Genomic DNA, 20,878 nt, shown 5'->3' with positions numbered 1-20,878 from the left:
GCCATCAATATTGATTGGTGGGGGTCCGACTATTGGCAACCCTGCCGATCAGCTGTTTGAAGGGGCCGCGGCTCTCCCTGCTTCCCCTTCAATGCATATTCAGCACTGCACAACCATGGTGCGCAGTATTACAGATTCTTTTAATGGGAGGAAGCTGTAAGGCCCCATGCACACGACCGTGAAAAAAAACTACGTCATTGCGGACCGCAATGCGGTCCACGACTACGAGCCCGCCCTTTTCTATTGGCCGCGGACACCTTTCCGTAGCGATACGGAAGGGTGTCTGTGCCGTAGAACAATGCCGGGAAATATGAAGCATGTCCTACTTTTTGGATTTTGCGGGCCGTGCTCCCATCATTTGTATGGGAGCACGACACAAAAATGTGGCCCGCAGGTGTCGGTGGCCGGCCGTGCCCGCATTCGCGGGCTGTGATTACGGGTACGGCCGTGTGCATGAGGCCTAATACTGTGCACTGTGGCGTTTGGTAGTATGGAGCTGTAAAAGCGATGCAGAAGAAGCACGGAGCACCGCAGCCCCGTCAAACAGCTGATCTGCGGGGTTGCTGAGAGTCGGACCCCATCGATAGATAATAATGGCATTTAATTTTATGCTTGTCCAGTCTGTGGATTTGACAGTCTTTCTCAGCTCTCGTTAAAGGGGTTGTCCAGGATTAGAGAAAAAAACTGTCTATAACAAGCTTCTCCATCGGTTGTGTATGGTATTTCAGTTCATTTGAATGGATGACGAGCTGCAATACGAAACGCAGCCCATGGACAGGAGTGGCGCTATTTCTGGTAGAAAAAAAATCTGCTTTTTCTTTGTTTAAATTCTGGACAACACCATTAAGCACGGGCCGAGGCATAAAAATATAAAAAAACTACCATTTACTCTTTTCTATATTCCTGTTGCTCCTCTTCCAGCTTTCTGGGAGATCAGATGTTATTGAGTGACGTCACCAGCTATGCCAGCCTGCTGAATTCCCTCACTGTGCTGACATCTCAGACTACCGCCTCCGCCATGTTGCCACGGCAGGAAAACGGTTGTCTAAAGTTATGGCGACATTTGTCTAAAAGCCGTTACCCAATCCTATTGAGGTTTAGGATGTCAGGGTCCGACTCCCACTGATCAGATATTTATCACCTACCCTATGGATAGGTGATAAATATCGGTTATGGGAAAACCCCTGTAAGGCCCGTCTACACGCAACAATTTCGGTTACAATCATTGTACATATGCCGCCATTTTTCAACGCAGGTTCGATCGTAGCAAATTTGAATGTAACGATTTATGTTACTTGTAAAAACAAGGTCTTCTAGGAAGAGTTCTTTATCCTGTTGTGTACAAAAACCTATGGAAATTCCGGTCCCCCAACTCTCATACATCATCTGTACTAATGTCTTCAGATGTGGATTAGGGGCTTCTGGGCTCCCTTAGGCACCAGGGCCCGGTTCTACCTCTGCACCTCCTATAGAAACATCCCTTCTGTATCATTCCTCCTAATGACAATGTAAAAATAACTATATTGTCTATAGGCAGTGATGCTGCTGTGTCTCCCCCTATTGGCAGTTCTTGTATGTATGCAGCTGTCATGAAACTACAAGTCCCATCATGCCGCGGAGGCTCTTCCGGTTAGTGGAGAGGGGAATCCGGTCACAGGGCTGCTGGCTCGTCTTCCTGCCTGTCCTTGGGCCGCTGCTTGGGGGGATGCTCCATGTTTGTGCAGGAGGAGAAGATATTCGCCGGCCGGGTGCTCAGGCTTCATGTCTGCACCATGGAGGGGGCCGAGTGGCTGGAGGAGGTGACGGAGGACATGACTCTGGAGAGGTTGAAGGAGAGGTGCCTGAAACATGTAAGAGACTGGAGGAGCTGTCATGTACAGGAGGGGGCAGCACTGCTCATCTGTACACTGGAGGGGAGGGGAGGGGAGGGGAGGGGGGGGGCTGTCATACAGGAGGGGGCAGCACTGCTCATCTGTACACTGGAGGGGGGGGCTGTCATACAGGAGGGGGCAGCAGTGCTCATTTTTACATTATATGAGGGGGGCAGCACTGCTCATCTATACACTGTATGGGGGGCTGTCATGTACAGGAGGGGTAGCACTGCTCATCTATACACTGTATGGGGGGCTGTCATGTACAGGAGGGGTAGCACTGCTCATCTATACACTGTATGGGGGCTGTCATGTACAGGAGGGGTAGCACTGCTCATCTGTACACTATGGGGGACTGTCATGTACAGGAGGGGTAGCACTGCTCATCTATACACTGTATGGGGGGCTGTCATGTACAGGAGGGGTAGCACTGCTCATCTATACACTGTATGGGGGGCTGTCATGTACAGGAGGGGGAGCACTGCTCATCCATACATTGTATGGGGGACTGTCATGTACAGGAGGGGTAGCACTGCTCATCTATACATTGTATGGGGGGGGGGGGCTGTCATGTACAGGAGGGGGAGCACTGCTCATCTATACATTGTATGGGGGGGCTGTCATGTACTGGAGGGGCAGCACTGCTCATCTGTACACTATGGGGGGGCTGTCATGTACAGGAAGGGCAGCACTGCTCATCTATACACTGTATGGGGGGGCTGTCATGTACAGGAGGGGGAGCACTGCTCATCTGTACACTATGGGGGGGCTGTCATGTACAGGAGGGGCAGCACTGCTCATCTATACACTGTATGGGGGGGGCTGTCATGTACAGGAGGGGGAGCACTGCTCATCTATACACTATGGGGGGCTGTCATTTACAGGAGGGGCAGCACTGCTCATCTGTACACTGGAGGGGGGGCTGTCATACAGGAGGGGCAGCACTGCTCATCTATACACTGTATGGGGGGGGCTGTCATTTACAGGAGGGGCAGCACTGCTCATCTGTACACTGGAGGGGGGGCTGTCATACAGGAGGGGGCAGCAGTGCTAATTTTTACATTATATGAGGGGGGCAGCACTGCTCATCTATACACTGTATGGGGGGCTGTCATGTACAGGAGGGGCAGCACTGCTCATCTATACACTGTATGGGGGGGCTGTCATGTAGAGGAGGGGTAGCACTGCTCATCTATACACTGTATGGGGGGGCTGTCATGTACAGGAGGGGTAGCACTTCTCATCTATACACTGTATGGGGGGGGGCTGTCATGTACAGGAGGGGTAGCACTGCTCATCTATACACTATCGGGGGGCTGTCATGTACAGGAGGGGTAGCACTGCTCATCTATACACTGTATGGGGGGGCTGTCATGTAGAGGAGGGGTAGCACTGCTCATCTATACACTGTATGGGGGGGCTGTCATGTACAGGAGGGGGAGCACTGCTCATCTATACACTGTATGGGGGGCTGTCATGTACTGGAGGGGCAGCACTGCTCATCTATACACTGTATGGGGGGCTGTCATGTACAGGAGGGGGAGCACTGCTCATCTATACATTGTATGGGGGGGCTCTCATGTACAGGAGGGGGAGCACTGCTCATCTATACATTGTATGGGGGGGCTGTCATGTACAGGAGGGGCAGCACTGCTCATCTATACATTGTATGGGGGGACTGTCATGTACAGGAGGGGCAGCACTGCTCATCTATACATTGTATGGGGGGGCTGTCATGTACAGGAGGGGTAGCACTGCTCATCTATACATTGTATGGGGGGGGGCTGTCATGTACAGGAGGGGTAGCACTGCTCATCTATACATTGTATGGGGGGGCTGTCATGTACAGGAGGGGCAGCGCTGCTCATCCATACATTGTATGGGGGGCTGTCATGTACTGGAGGGGCAGCACTGCTCATCTGTACACTATGGGGGGGCTGTCATGTACAGGAAGGGCAGCACTGCTCATCTATACACTGTATGGGGGGGCTGTCATGTACAGGAGGGGGAGCACTGCTCATCTGTACACTATGGGGGGGCTGTCATGTACAGGAGGGGCAGCACTGCTCATCTATACACTGTATGGGGGGGGCTGTCATGTACAGGAGGGGGAGCACTGCTCATCTATACACTATGGGGGGCTGTCATTTACAGGAGGGGCAGCACTGCTCATCTGTACACTGGAGGGGGGGCTGTCATACAGGAGGGGGCAGCACTGCTCATCTATACACTGTATGGGGGGGGCTGTCATTTACAGGAGGGGCAGCACTGCTCATCTGTACACTGGAGGGGGGGCTGTCATACAGGAGGGGGCAGCAGTGCTAATTTTTACATTATATGAGGGGGGCAGCACTGCTCATCTATACACTGTATGGGGGGCTGTCATGTACAGGAGGGGCAGCACTGCTCATCTATACACTGTATGGGGGGGCTGTCATGTAGAGGAGGGGTAGCACTGCTCATCTATACACTGTATGGGGGGGCTGTCATGTACAGGAGGGGTAGCACTTCTCATCTATACATTGTATGGGGGGGGCTCTCATGTACAGGAGGGGGAGCACTGCTCATCTATACATTGTATGGGGGGGCTGTCATGTACAGGAGGGGCAGCACTGCTCATCTATACATTGTATGGGGGGACTGTCATGTACAGGAGGGGCAGCACTGCTCATCTATACATTGTATGGGGGGGCTGTCATGTACAGGAGGGGTAGCACTGCTCATCTATACATTGTATGGGGGGGGGCTGTCATGTACAGGAGGGGTAGCACTGCTCATCTATACATTGTATGGGGGGGCTGTCATGTACAGGAGGGGCAGCACTGCTCATCCATACATTGTATGGGGGGCTGTCATGTACAGGAGGGGCAGCACTGCTCATCTATACACTGTATGGGGGGCTGTCATGTACAGGAGGGGGAGCACTGCTCATCTATACATTGTATGGGGGGGGCTGTCATGTACTGGAGGGGCAGCACTGCTCATCTATACACTGTATGGGGGGCTGTCATGTACAGGAGGGGGAGCACTGCTCATCTATACACTGTATGGGGGCTGTCATGTACAGGAGGGGTAGCACTGCTCATCTGTACACTATGGGGGGGCTGTCATGTAGAGGAGGGGTAGCACTTCTCATCTATACACTGTATGGGGGGGCTGTCATGTACAGGAGGGGCAGCACTGCTCATCTATACACTGTATGGGGGGCTGTCATGTACAGGAGGGGGAGCACTGCTCATCTATACACTGTATGGGGGGGCTATCATGTACAGGAGGGGTAGCACTGCTCATCTATACACTGTATGGGGGGCTGTCATGTACAGGAGGGGGAGCACTGCTCATATAATAAAGGGGGCTGTCCTATGTTACTGTGTTCTAATAGACAAGGGGGAGCCGTCAAATAATGGACAATGGGGGGCTTCCATGTAGTAGATAGGGGGAACTGACATATCTTGTAATACAGGGTGTGGGGAGCTGTGATATAATAGAGGGTGGAGTTGTGTTGTAATGATGAGAATCTGTCGTATAACAGACGGGGGGGGGGGAGCTGTGGTATAATAGACGGGGGGGAGCTGTGGTATAATAGACGGGGGGGAGCTGTGGTATAATAGACGGGGGGGAGCTGTGGTATAATAGACGGGGGGAGAGCTGTGGTATAATAGACGGGGGGAGAGCTGTGGTATAATAGACGGGGGGAGAGCTGTGGTATAATAGACGGGGGGAGAGCTGTGGTATAACAGACGGGGGGAGAGCTGTGGTATAACAGACTGGGGGGCTGTGGTATAATAGACGGGGGGAGAGCTGTGGTATAACAGACGGGGGGAGAGCTGTGGTATAACAGACGGGGGGAGAGCTGTGGTATAACAGACGGGGGGAGAGCTGTGGTATAACAGACGGGGGGAGAGCTGTGGTATAACAGACGGGGGGAGAGCTGTGGTATAACAAACGGGGGGGGGGGGCATAACAAACGGGGGGGGGGCGGAGCTGTGGTATAACAGACGGGGGGGGGGCGGAGCTGTGGTATAACAGACGGGGGGGCGGAGCTGTGGTATAACAGACGGGGGGGGAGCTGTGGTATAACAGACGGGGGGGGAGCTGTGGTATAACAGACGAGGGGGGGGGAGCTGTGGTATAACAGACGAGGGGGGGGGAGCTGTGGTATAACAGACGAGGGGGGGGGAGCTGTGGTATAACAGACGGGGGGGGGGGCGGAGCTGTGGTATAACAGACGGGGGGGGGGCGGAGCTGTGGTATAACAGACGGGGGGGAGCTGTGGTATAACAGACGAGGGGGGGGGAGCTGTGGTATAACAGACGAGGGGGGGGGAGCTGTGGTATAACAGACGGGGGGGGGGGAGCTGTGGTATAACAGACGGGGGGGGGGAGCTGTGGTATAACAGACGGGGGGGGGGAGCTGTGGTATAACAGACGGGGGGGGAGCTGTGGTATAACAGACGGGGGGTGGGGGAGCTGTGGTATAACAGACGGGGGGGGGGGAGCTGTGGGGTGATTTCTTCCGGGACAGATGTGACAGCCGCAGGGAGATCTATGAACACTGGTGCTGACTATAGCGACCAATCAGCTTGCTGCTTTCATTTCGCCTCATAAAAATAAAAGCTGTAACCGGGTTGCTATGGGAAACAGGATCAATAGTGTAAATGTCCCCACTGAGTACTAGCAGCGTGTGTCCTCAGCGGATGGGGGGTTGGGTTACGACATGTATGAAATATGCACGCGGATACATTAACCATAGTCCAGGTGCATTTGTGGGAGCCGCTTCTGGCAGATTCCGTCCGCTATATACATATGGACAGATATTTGAATTGGTCCCTCTGGATTTTCAGATACGGAGGTTCCACCATTATTTACCTTCGGACACCTCATAGAGACATGGGGGTGTAAATCTGTGAAACATACCCGAATACCTTTGGCGCTGGTCAGAGGTTTGTAGTTGAAGGGGTTTTCTCATGATATTTCTGGCGTAGTGGTTGGAAAATGCGCACTGTTCCCGTATCACTCATCCACTAAAATGGAGTGACCCCGATGGAAGGAACAGGTCACTGATCATCCCTATTCAGGAGCCAATAGTCGGACCACATCGATCAGACATTTATGCCATATTTAAGATGAGCGGCGATACATCGCCACCGCTTATCTCTGCTGTCTGAAGTGGTCCGTTACAGATCACTCCTACCTGACTTTTTCTACTCCTGCAGCGACCTCTGGCACAGGATGTGAATAGGCTGCAGCGTATCGGGAACCGGAACTAGAGAATTGCCCAATCCCCTGCTGCCCGCCATCTTCCTGGCAATGCTGGTGCTGCAGATCAATACGTGCCACCAGAATGTCTGCTCAATGCCGAGTGACACGTCAAGGCTGCATAAGAGGCTGGAGATCCAGCAATGCCACCTACTGGTCGCAGCCGTTGTTGCTAAGCAACAACCTAAATATATTTTGGCGGCTTCAACGCAAACATTGCGAAGGGTGCATAAAGTGGTATTCCGGTTTTAGGCAGTAAAGGTTATTCTTTTCAATTTTCTAATATACTTAAACAATTCGTCATGTTTTTCAAGATCTCTGCTTGCTGACGTTCGCTAGAAATCTTCATCTTTCCAGTAAATAAAAAATGTGTCCTGGTGCTGTGCTCCTGTGTGTTCATCGCATGACCAGGCCAGATTTTTATCCATTGAAAATAAACAATGAAGGTTCCTTTTGACTGACAGCAAGCAGAGCTCTTGAATTTTTACAGACCGCTAAGCATATTGTAAAATTTGTATAACTTTTCGTTCTATAATGAATAACTTTTTATTTGCAAAATCGGCATACCCCTTTAAGACTCCCAATTGACATAGACTCTGTTCACACTGGTGTGGTTGGTTCCATGACTATGGGCGGTTTTTACCTGTAGTGTCCCTTTAAGTAGGAGTATGGGCTCATTGAGGTCTGTGTGGTGTTAGGCCGTACAGGACTCCATTATTAACCCTTTCCAGTCCTTGCTATCTCATGAAGTTCCCGGCGCTGCAGTTTGTCGCTGCCTCTAGACCTTTCTCAGCTCGCTGCTAATAATAAACCTTCTTATTTATAGAGCTGGAGCTGCCCTGTCAGGAGGATACCCTGCTATTGATCTCCCCTCCTCTAGTTACCCAGTACACGGCCTCCATGTGAACGGTGCGGAAGGTCTCGCTGTATTCTCATTTAAAGGGGTTTTCCATTAATCAAACTTATTCATGGTATAATAAAAAGTTCCGCGTTTTTCCAACAGCTTGAGAGATGTATCAAAGGCTTCCCTTCTAACCAGCTGTGCGAATAGGACATGATCAGGATATTGATGTTTTAGTTCACTGACAGCAAGCAGACTTTTGATTTATTTAAAAAAAAAATATATATATATATACCAGAAACTCAATCATTTTCTAGGTGACAGATCTCTTTAACTAAAAACAACTTAAATGAACACAAACCACCCATGCTGTAGGAATACTTAGATGTGACATTCGTGGTCGTTGTTGTGGGATCGGGGAGCGCATTGTGGGAGCGGCACTTGGAGGTGACGTCGTGTTTGGCACCGGCAGTAGCTATCGGAGTCGCAGAGAATTCTTCTGTACTGTAAGACGCCTCATAGGGATTATAGCAGGAAAATGTACGGTGACTGGTGAATGTTGGCATGGCCCAAAAATACTGTCCTCAAATCTAGATGATCGCATTACAGCTTTTCCAGACTCCTGAATGGTAATTCTGCCTATTCCTGCAATGAGACCTACCCCTTTCCTAAACGACTGCAGAGATATGTAAAAAAAAAAGCACCACGGTGGCCGTGACGTGTCGTCCTTGGGATGTCAAGTCCATGCGGTCACGTGACAATTTCACGTGGTTGTCGTGGACAGCGTCCCAGCCGATGGATGATTTAGTCACGTGATTGTCACGTATCTGTAAGGATGTGACTACCGTTTACGTATTGTCTACGTGGGGTTGAGTCACTTCTTCTTTGCAGCTATAGAACCTGGTAAACGCCTTTTAAAGGGGTTGTTCAGGTTGGGGGCTGTTTTTTATACTGATGACCTGTCCACAGGATAGGTCATCAGTATATGATCGATGGGCGTCCGACACCTATGATAGTAATTAAAAGTTGGCACTTCTAAATTCCATTAATAATAGTTGGTATTGCTTCTTTATACCCACAGTGTGCCCATGGGAGCCTGGAAGACCCCAAAAGTCTCACTCATCACAAGTTGGTTCACGCCTCCTCCGAGCGAGTTCTGTCTGATACCAAGACCGTTGCAGAAGAGAATATTCAGGACAGAGGTGTCTCAGGGCTGCGGGATCATTGTGGTTTGTATGGTCGGGGTCAGTAGTGTACTCACTTATCTGTCCTCTTCCCCCCCCCCCCCAGATGTCTTGTTGCTGGTCAAAAAGAGGGCCCCTCCCCCACCACCGAAGATGACCGATATATCAGCGGAGGAGAAGGTGGGTGGAAATGTGTTATTTGATACTATTTTATTTATTATGAGCATCATTTTTAGGTTCCAAATTCTGTGCGGATTCATTTTATAATTTATTTTTATATGGATTGATGCTTTTGTTTTTCTGTTACAGAGCTCCAAATCCTCTGTCTTCTTTCAGTTAGGGTATGTTCACACGAGGTCATTACGTCCGTAATGGACGGAACGTATTTCGGCCGCAAGTCCCGGACCGAACACAGTGCAGGGAGCCGGGCTCCTAGCATCATACTTATGTACGATGCTAGGAGTCCCTGCCTCTCCGTGGAACTACTGTCCCGTACTGAAAACATGATTACAGTACGGGACAGTTGTCCTGCAGCGAGGCAGGGACTCCTAGCGTCGTACATAACTATGATGCTAGGAGCCCGGCTCCCTGCACTGTGTACGGACGTAATGACCTTGTGTGAACATACCCTTATAGTTATATTGTACAATTCTAGAAGAAGAGGGGGGAGGAATCCTCCAGCTCACCTGACACTACGGGAGTGTGTCTCAGCAGCGCCCGGAATCTCGTGTCGGCACACGTTGAAGTACGGAAGAAGAGGAAAGAGTTGTTCCAGCGCTGTATAAAGTAGTTAAAATGGAAGCAGGTTTCCAAGTTTAATAATATTCAATTAAAATAGTCCAGAAGAATAGTCCTGATGTGAGGGTAAGCGGGCGGTAATGTCCTCAAAAGCCTACGCGTTTCGGATGCTGCTGCATCCTTAGTCTTGGCTGTGATGACATCACAGCCAAGACTAAGGATGCAGCAGCATCCGAAACGTGTAGGCTTTTGAGGACATTACCGCCCGCTTACCCTCACATCAGGACTATTCTTCTGGACTATTTTAATTGAATATTATTAAACTTGGAAACCTGCTTCCATTTTAACTACTTTATACAGCGCTGGAACAACTCTTTCCTCTTCTTCCATTGTACAATTCTACCTACCACAAGGGGGAGCTCCATGCATATGGATTTATACAGTTTCCTTTGAACTCCATAATAGATTTGTATGCATTAAGCTCCCCTTAGTGGCGCCTGCAGGCAGATAAAATTTTATTATATAACTTTCTAGCTGTGTGAAAAAACGAGGGGATTTGGAGCTCCGACTACTATGAAGATATATTATGAAATTATTCCGTACAGGATTTTGGACCTAAAAATTAATGATCGCAGTTAGAGATACATTTTAAGGTTAAAAAAAACCCAACAGATGTTTACTGGTTTTGTACTTTACAGCGCAAGCAGGATCAAAAGGCTCCAGACAAGGACGCCATTCTCAAGGCTACGGCTGGTCTGCCGACCCGCAGTGCAGATCGGACCGTCGCTCAACACAACATGAGAGATGTAAGTACCGCGTGACGCCATTGTGTTTCGTGCCCTGAAGTCTTGTGATCTCTTCACTTGTGTAGGGACTGGTTTACATGGATATATTTGCTGCAGCTACTACGAGCGGGAGTTGATCACTGGACATTTCCCTATGATGCAGGGGGATGTAATATTACACGGCGCCCATTGAAGTCAATGAGCGGCCATGTAATACATGGAGCAGCGAGTCCTACAGTGCGAGAGCCGCTCTCTGTGGTAGGTCTTTGTCCTGGCTAATAGGTGTCCTGAGCCCCAAGTCTATATTCTCCTTCTTTCTTACCCTGGAGACGTCCCCTTTTTTTCCCGTCCACGTCCTCCTCGGCGATCTTTGGTCCCGGATTAACACCTGTGATCTCTTGCAGTTTCAGACGGAGCTACGGAAGATTTTGGTGTCTCTTATTGAAGTTGCACAAAAGTTGCTAGCACTGAACCCTGACGCGGTCGAGCTCTTTAAAAAGGCAAATGGCAAGTATGGGTGATCCGTCTTTTGATTTATCCTCCGGCAGGTTTGGTGAGGTCTGACCACAAAATCCCGATCCTGCATAATCCAAGTCCTGCTTTTCTTTGATTTCAGCCATGTTAGACGAGGATGAGGAGGATCGAGTGGATGAAGTAGCATTACGGCAGCTCACGGAGATGGGATTCCCAGAGAGCCGAGCAGTGAAGGCTCTCCGGTTAAATCAGTAGGTACTTCTATCTTTCTGATGACTAGTAATAGGGCTAGTGAAAGAAGAGATCAGTTTAGAAGCCGGATCCACTAATCATTAAAGGGGTTATATGGGGACTGAAAATGATTAGCAGGGTAGTCCCTGCAGTATGTGATACACTCGCTAATATACATTCCGGTCCCCCGTCGCGCTGATCCTGAGATTTTCATAGATTTTTATAGCGCTGCCGGGGACCGGAACTCTAGTTGCGCAGCCTTCTTTGATGACGATACGACTCTTGGTCATGTGACGGACCCCGCTGTACTCTATGTAATCGATGTATTACTGCTCCTGCATAGACCACAGCGGGGCCGGTCACATGACGAAGAGTGGTATCGTCCTCAAAGAAGGCTGCGCAACCAGACCTCCGATCCCCCGCCAACGCTATAAAAATCTATGAAAATCTCAGGATCAGCGCGACGGGGGCTGGCGTGTCTATTATTGAGTTTACTCACATACTGCAGGGACTACACTAATCATTTTTGGTCCCCACATAACCCCTTTCATTTAAATGTTATGGCTTCTCCTTGCAAAAAGGGTGAATGTAAAAAGAGTTGTCACGTAGATTATGAGTAAGATTTTACATGAACATGAAGGCTTTTTGCTGTTAGGAATAAGGATGAAAAAAAAATATTCAGCCCCTGATCCTTTGATCTTATCAGGAGAGTAAATCTACTTGGGGAAAGCTGGGTGATGACCAATATGGCCGTCATCCCATCTCCCGCAAGGGTTGTCATCCAGCTTTCCCAGACTTCAAAATATCAAATCACTCTAGTTGTGCAGTGGTCTCTCTCCAGTTTGTATAATAATTGCAGGTTTTCTGTTCAGGCGCCTGAAAAAGCTGGGTGACAACCAGCATGGCTGTTATTACATTTACCATACGTCTTGTCAGCTGCTGCAGGGAATATTTAGTATGTCATGCGAGCCATTCATATAAATAGCGGACCCTGTAATACGTGGATGGACGGGTCCTTCTTCTGGTCCGTTCTTTTTTTGCTGATCTGACGTTTATTTTGCAGCATGTCGGTGACGCAGGCCATGGAGTGGTTGATTGAACACGCCGATGATCCAGCAGCAGATGCGCCGCTCCCGAGTGAGAACGCATCAGACGTGGCCGGTGCTGCAGCATCATCTACTGACTCCACATCTAGTCAGGGAGCCACTGCAGAGGACCCTAAAGATGAACTCACAGAAATCTTTAAGAAAATACGGAGGAAAAGAGAATTTCGTCCTGACCCCCGCGTAAGTGAAATGTTTTGGAGGTAAACAAGTAGGGCTTGTGGGATATGGCAAGACCTTAGGTCGCCGCCATTCCCAAAATCGAGGAGCTCTGTCCCCTGTTCGTGTCAGAGAGGTGGCCTCTTGTTGTGACCGTTGACCAACTTGACTCAGTTGCATGTGATAAACTCGGCTCTGCTACATCTTTATATTTTTGCTAGTCATTCAGACCATATATGACACTAAACTACGCTGTTTCCCTAACTGCCATAGAGGTGAATGGGAGATACGGAAACAATGTATATAAATGTATAAATATATATATCTTGGCTCTAACTATGTCATTATCTAACCTCCCACAATGCACTGCTATTTGGTAGCCAGCAGAATTTTGAACTTCGCTTTAGACCTGATAGGAGAAGAAAATATCATGTGACTCAAAAGCAATGCAGTAAAGCAAAGTGTTGGGAAAATGACTCCACTTTTTCTGTAGATTTAGTGTGGCCGTTGCGATCAGGTTAGAGTAAATTTGTTTTGTTTCTAGGCTGTTGTAGCTTTGATGGAAATGGGGTTTGACGAAAAAGAAGTGATTGATGCCCTTCGTGTGAACAACAATCAGCAGGACGCAGCCGTGAGTGAATTCTGAACTCCCCCCTCCCCCACCTTTTCTCTTGTGATTGATCTATAAATAAGCATCAAACTGCAGAATTCTGTAGTTTAAGCAATGGGAATATGGGATTGTTTTAGAAAAAGTAGTCACATGATTAGCTGACTTCTAGGTTCTTGTTCATGATAACTATCCTGTAAATTCCTGTTATTCTGGCATGGGACTATTTTTGTCGCCAGATTATTAGGTTTTCTGGACCATAAAATGCCAGATTAAAGGACTGAATGATTTTCTGTGCGTCTGCCTGACATGTTTATGGGATGTGTTGTAATCCAGAATATGATGATCACCCATCCTTTTATTATTTCAGTGCGAGTGGCTGCTGGGAGACAAGAAACCTTCACCAGAGGATTTGGACAAAGGAATTGACACCTCTAGTCCTTTATTCCAAGCCATCCTTGACAACCCGGTCGTACAACTAGGCCTAACCAACCCTAAAACTCTACTAGGTAAGTAGAGACGATGTGCTGACGGGTCTGGTTGGCTGTTATCGCTGGGGGAAGTGGCTAGTGACTGTCAATTTCTCCTGCAGCAATCCTGCTGGAGAAATGAAGTAGTGCACAGTGTAAGTCATGGGGAGATGGGTCCTTCAGAGAGAGAGAGAGAGAGAGAGAGAGATTCACTCTCTGTTCTAGGTAATAGAGGATGGGGGGTCCTGACTCCATTACATTCATGTTCCTTAACAGGGCATATGACCAAGAGAGCCCCTTTTAATATACCATATAAGGGGATATGAAAGTAATAGAGAGGCATCCCTCGCCCTGGACCCCCCACTCTTTTAGCCAGGACAGAGAGCCCCTTGAGGATCTGCTCTGTATTACATGCTCACCCATGTGGCATTCATTGCAGCAATAATTCATTAAAAAAAATGATATACAATGACTGCTTAAAGGGAACGTATCATCTATTTTTTTTTACTTATTAAAACCAGATACTGATATATAATCCTGTTTTTATTTCCTGATTGTATATTTTTTTTTAATTCTATTTTCTAAGTATGATTATAGGGGCGGCCATTTTGCCTGAGCTGCTGTTAACAACACTTAGTGATATGCTTTACAGCTGCCATATGGACCATAGGAAACAATAGTCTGGAGCTGACCCATTGACTTCTATAGGAGAGTTTTCGAGCCATGCTCCGTGACCTGTGCAGATGTCACTGTGCGTCTGAGCTGTCTCATTGATCGGCGCTCGTTTTCACAGACTGTATTGGTCGGTGTAAAGGGACCTTTACGGTCAGTGTAATCCTGCCTGTGATGATGAGGAGATGACTGCTGAGCAGTGATCGCTACAGAACAGGAAGGGTCAGTCTATTGTGAGGCTCAGTGGCCAGAGGGAAAACTGCAAGAGTTCAGGATTATTTTTTAATATAAATAATTAAAAAAAAATCTCAAAGAACATCTCCAAAAATTCTTAAATTATGTTTACCATTAAAACTTAATTTAAACACTAGGCCATTTTCTGATGACATTCCCTGTAGAAACACTATGAAAAAAGCAGAAATGTCTCCGTTTGTTACAACCAATAGAAAAAAAATTGCCTGGAGTAGGGGGCCCACTGCACACAGATTCTTAGAGCAGCGGCCCATTGACTCTTGATGGCTGTTGACATGCAGGAGTCTGGGAAAGCTGAGTGACAACCCCCCGTGGAAGGTATAATCGTGAGGTAAAATATGAGATTTGATATATTTTTGATGTTTCGTTTTTGCGGCCGCTGTGCTGCGGCTTTCTTCATGCCGGAATATCTAGTGTCCCCGGTAATCCCAGTGTAGGTACAGTGTCAGGGGATATGTCATGAGAACTACATTGTGCCAGTCCCCAGCTGACAGATATAGTACGGACCCGTGCCAAGGCTGAAATAGCAGCACTCAAAATACTTTACCCTTCTTTGAGTTCACAACAGCCTTGTCACAGAGTCAGGTTTTACACGTCCGGCACTCTCCGCAGGACAATGATCAAACTTTGAATATTTCAGATTTTTACTTTACTACAAAGTGTTTCCACAGATTAGTCCTTGAGTCGTCCCCTATAAAGTTAGGGTAGAGATTAGAAAAACTGATGTATTGTTTGTCACCCAACTTTCCTAGAAACAGAACTAATAAATAACTATATATATTTTTGAGCAACTAGAAAAGGATGATTCTAAAGCTTATATAGTTACTGCGGATTTTAGTTTTCCAAATTTTCGATGCGTGGAACATATTTATGATTCTCTCGTTGGTAGTGTCCACTTTGATTGTCTGCATTTGCCTAGATCCAGTGGCATATCGTGCCACTGCTTTGTGGCTTGTGGTAAAACAGGGCTCAGCCCTTAACTGCTCGTGCTGCTTTCTTTCTATAGCGTAAAATTCGAATGACATGCAGCCACCAGTAGATGGCGCTTGCTGCATACAGACTTAGGCTTCATGTACATGCCCTTATTTGAATACGTAATTACGTATGAAATTGCGGACCCGTTCATGTCTACAGACACCATTCGGCATATTTACGGATGTGTGTCCGTGCCGTAGAAATGATCCGCAAATTATACAACGTGCCCTATTCTTGTCCGCAATTGCGTCACGGACTAGCAGAATTCTACCATTTACCACTATGACTGTCAGAAGAAGGGAGCGGCATCCTCTATAAAGATATATCATTACATTTTGGACTTAACGTGGACTGTAACATTTATAGTCTATCCATCAATATCTGTGGGTGTCCGACTTATCTGGGCACAGCGCTGTACATTTGGTTGTGGTTGTGCCTAGTACTGCAGCTCAGTCCCATATATATGTATACGCACACTATTAACCTTTTCAGTTTGTTTTCCATTGATGTCTATGGAGCTTCTGCTGCCAGTCATGCAGGTTGGCACATGGGTTGGCTTAGCTGGATGGTAAACGACATTATTTTGATATCTTTGCAGCGTTTGAAGATATGCTTGAAAACCCATTGAACAGCACGCAGTGGATGAATGACCCGGAGACCGGCCCCGTAATGCTACAGATATCTAGGATTTTCCAAACCTTAAACCGCACGTAGGAGACGCGGCCCTCCCTGAAACAGCTCCCCCATTTAGTGTGTCCATGGACTTGGGGGAAAGTGCGAAAAACCAAAACCTTACTGATCTTTTTTTTTTAAAGCTAATCTGGGCCTGTGTCATTTATTCTGCTCAGGAGAGTGCGCGTGTGTTGTTTCATTAATCTTACCATCAAATCTACTTATAATCGTGATGTTATTGGAGTTGTTTTGTGATTACACCGGGCATACGATCATGCATTGCAAAGCGTCGGGGGACATGAGGACTCGCAGGCTGTCGGCATTGGCTTATTGTCTGGGGACCTGTCAAACAAAAAGGGGTGGTCAGAACTGAGCAACCCCAGAAATCAGAGGAGTCTTGTTATCTCTGCTCAATATGAGGATCCAGATTTCTGTTCAGTGCGAGTCAAGGTGGTTTTACATGGGCAGATATTCACCCGTATTTGCCACCTATTAACAGTAAGTCGATCGGCACTCGTTTGCGCCATTCATACGGAGCAATGATTGGCAGTATGGGGGATGAACAATCGTTGCTACAATCGTTCGTCTCTATACATTTACATCTTGTTGGCAGCACCCCCCTTGTTTACACAGGAAGATGTGCCGCCGAATGGCGACCATTTTTATGGCCGCATTAAGGATCTGATTGGCCGATGAATGAGCGTTTGCCCGTTCATCGGATCATCACTGCCCTATTTACACAGGGCGATGATCGGAAATGAGCACTCGTCAACCCAATCATTGGCTTGTGTAAAACCACCTAAACAAGTGCCGTACGATCAGAATTTCTGGACTAAAGGGATTACAGATTTAAACAATTTTACTGTAATATCATTTATAGAATGGGTGGAGTTGATGGCTGCAACTTGGTGAGGGTAAAGTAGACTGGCAGCATCTTGGAGGGGTAAGAGCAGAGCTGCCAGCTGTACTGTGGAGGGATGGGGGTAGCCAACGGCTGCACCATGGAGGGGAAGGGGGTGGTGCTGGCATCTGTACCGTGCAGCGGTGGGTGTGGAGCTGCCAGCTTTACCATTGAATGGGGTTAAACCCTGTTTTTGACCATGCCAAGTCTGTATGTGGGTGAAAAACCTCAATAATATTATCTGCAATTGAATGTATGAATTCCGAGTGCTTCGGTCCTTGTCTCATCAGCTGCTATTGGCCACCAGGGCATGCTGTGACTTGTAGTTCACCAGTAGCCCGTTGACGGGACATCTAGTTAGTAGCCAATATCCGGACTTGGTAGATCTAGAATTTCTCGAAAATGACAGGTGACCGGAAGCTGAATGACAAAGATAACATATGCAAAATACATATCTATTGATATACCTCCGGAGCTGCTGCAAGTAACCTGACCGGAAGATTTACACCCCTGCCATCCGTGCTACGGGTACCTGGCACTGACTAGTGTGGACACATCTGTAGTCTCCAGATCGGCGGGCGGGTTTTAATTTATTTTTATTGGGCTTTTTGTTCCTCTGTGTTTGTGTGTTCGCTCGCGCCAGATCATGGACTATTTCTGGTCATTTTGTATTTTTTATTTTTTGGAAAAATATATTTAAATTAAATAATAAGCATTGCATGAATGTTTACTGTGCTAGGAAAACAAATGCTCCCAAAGGGGATGTCACTCAGCTTTACCAGACTCCTGAATAACAACTCCAGATAATTAAGCAGGAGTGGAGAATGAATCACCGCATCACCAAGCAGATTCATCCTCCACTACTGTATCTCTGCTTAAAGGGCCTGTCCACTTTGGGCCATCCCATGTGTTAGAAGGGTCCTTTGACAATAAACAGATCAGAGAGTGTCCTCCATCTGTGAACCCCAGCGATCAGCTGTAATCTATGGGGAAACCTGCCAAGAAAACTTTGTGTTCAGTTTCCCTGCAGCGCCACCACAGGGGAAATGAAGCATTACACAGTGCCTGTGTAATGCAGGACAGGACAGGTCCTCCAGAGAGAGAGAGAGATTCTCCTTGTGACCGCTCTCCACTCTGGCCAAGAAATTAGGATCCTGAACAGAGGACCCCCCTCTATTTATGCAGAATTCCCTAATGGGGTCTATGAATATGGGTTTTCTAAACTCGACCACCTGTTTAAATGGATTTGCTATTGATGAGTCTGGGAAAGCTGTTGGAGTTTTAATGGTATAGAAAGATATAAGGGGAAATACATGTTACGTTAACGTAAGCAGACAGGCCTGTCACTGACCTAAACACACACACACGCACATCCCCCATGTAAATAACACTAAGGCTCTGTTCACATAGCGTTAGAGTCCTACATCCGGCGTATAAGCCGGGAAACATATCCATGTGGTCTACATATTGCAGAACTTTTCATTATACAATGATTACGCTTAAAAGGGGGTTTTCCCATCTTGGACATTTATTACATAACCATAGGATATTCCATAAATGTCCAATAGATGCGAGTCCTACATCGGGGACCCGCACTGATCTCAAGAACAGGGTTGACTGACCTACGTCCGTTTCTCGCTTCCCGGCCACGCTGTTTCTGTAGCTCCCAACTTTAGGAAACACTGCAGCTTGCCGTGCTATGTTGTTTCTGTAATTCTCATTCACTTCCATGGGAGTTACAGAAACAGCGTAGCCCTGCGAGCCGGGCTGTTTCCATAACCCCCAACCACCTCTTTAGACAGTGGCCGGAGAGCAGCGATAGCTGAGAAAAGTAGGAATAGGGGGCCCCATTCTAGAGGTGGGACCCGCATCCTGTGGATATGCCATGAATGTCCATGATGGGAAACGCCTTTCATTTACAGAAGTGGATGAGCTACATTATTAACACAGTATCATCGTAAATGCCAATGTTTAGTGCCCCATATACCTAGCATATGTATTTTATGGGGGCCTGAACTCGTTTTCCAAATGGTCGATTAACTGAGATATGAGGTTTTTGTGCTTGTGCCTCAGTGACTTGTATTATAATCTCAGGCTTTCACTATATGACTGCAGCTTACTGGCACTGGGATGGGCACACACACAAGGTGACTGTATCACTACGTTCTTTTACCGTTCCACTAGACATACTTGGCATTATAAAGTCACATATGTTGTTTAAACCGTGTACATTTATCATATCCCTGTATACCACTGAAGAAAACACTCTGCTGGTCTCCATATTAAAGTTGTTTGGAAGGTCCTAGTGTTGCCCATAACAGTGGCATATATATTCCTTGATCCTAGACCACAAGCCGGTTGTAAATGGAGAAGATTTTCTTACAGGAAACAATTGTATCGCGTCTATCGGGAGATGATTACGGAGAGAAGAAAGGGAACAATGGAAGTTTCAGCAACGGTGAGTTTTCTATGAAGAGTCCGACAGCCATGAAGTTTCATCTCTGGGATGTGACCACTTGAGGAGTCACAGGGTTGCCCTGCCAGGATCTGGATGATGGGACCCTTACTGATCCCAAGAATTTGAGGTTCCTATTCCACTTGGAAATGAACGGCAGATATTTAATATTCTTGGCATTTATCAAAACTGTCTAAAAGAGAACTGACCTTGATGCCCATTTCTGCGGGTCCAGATCCTAGAACTGCTTAGGAGTTTTATTAGGCCATACATCTCCGGTTCAGCGACCACTATATATAGTATTACATATATAGAATAGCTGTCGTAATACATGGACGGGGCCCGTTCACTAGAGCAGGTGTAGCTATTACTTAGAAGGGGGGGGTGCCCATTTATCATCTATGCACCCTAACGGAGACTGTTATAATGACAGTGAAAGAAGCGGCAAGAGAAAAAAAATTACACGGCAGCATTATGCCGAGCGCACCCTAAAAGTATTCGGTTACTGTATTATCCACCTCAATGTTCCTGACGGCATGCTACTGTGGTTTACAATGCGCCAGCCACAGATTGCCCGTTACAGCCGTCGCCAAGCACAGGTGCCACCCACAGATTTCCTCCTCCCCGATAGTCCTCTGGTGTCTTGATGGCGCTACCTCCCCGATGCCACTTCCTAGGCACCGGACAGCAGCCGTGCCAACTAGAGAGCATGATGTCTCGATGTACTGACATATCACCCTAGGACACAGCTAGTAAAACTTTTCAGGCCTCGTTTACGCATTTATTTTGCGGCATTTTCTTTTTGATTGTTAAAAAAACAACATGAATGCATTTTTTTTCCCCAAAAAATTTTTGGTGCCGTTTTTGGGGTTTTCTTTGCAGACCATTTTTTATATGTGTTTTTTTTTTTAGAATTCACTATTGACTTTTAGACAACATCTGGCCGAAGCGTTTCTGCCTGAAAAATGCAGCAAAAAAAAACCCCACTACGTGTGAAACGGCCGCCGAACGTCGTGACCTACTGTGGTTCGCCAGTAGATCTTGATTGCCAGTCCTGCCCTAGGACACCCATTTGTGAGCATCTCATCTCTAATTTCTACATACAAGATGTTAATGAATAGTAATATCATTTATAGGGGGGCAGACATATCTCAAGTACTGGCAACCAAATTCCGCTGCCACTCCATCTGCGGAATATACACTGCCATTTATGGTAGCCTGTATTCTTCC

At 47.4% G+C, this 20,878-nt stretch overlaps 1 protein-coding gene across 1 annotated transcript; it reads left to right on the top strand.

Moving 5' to 3' along the window:
* Positions 1-1,632: 1,632 nt before the first annotated feature.
* On the top strand, positions 1,633-17,911 carry UBAC1 (UBA domain containing 1). The gene is made up of 10 exons (XM_075835102.1): positions 1,633-1,850; positions 9,052-9,172; positions 9,261-9,334; positions 10,591-10,698; positions 11,082-11,184; positions 11,294-11,402; positions 12,446-12,668; positions 13,189-13,275; positions 13,622-13,760; positions 16,219-17,911. The coding sequence occupies exons 1-10, from the start codon at positions 1,713-1,715 to the stop codon at positions 16,332-16,334; spliced, it is 1,218 nt and encodes a 405-aa protein (XP_075691217.1). The 5' UTR covers positions 1,633-1,712; the 3' UTR covers positions 16,335-17,911.
* Positions 17,912-20,878: the final 2,967 nt, after the last annotated feature.

Source organism: Rhinoderma darwinii, chromosome 8, assembly GCF_050947455.1.
Source record: "Rhinoderma darwinii isolate aRhiDar2 chromosome 8, aRhiDar2.hap1, whole genome shotgun sequence".
NCBI lineage: Eukaryota > Metazoa > Chordata > Amphibia > Anura > Rhinodermatidae > Rhinoderma > Rhinoderma darwinii.
Note: the sequence above shows the minus strand (reverse complement) of the source record. Positions and strands in the feature narration are given on the sequence as shown.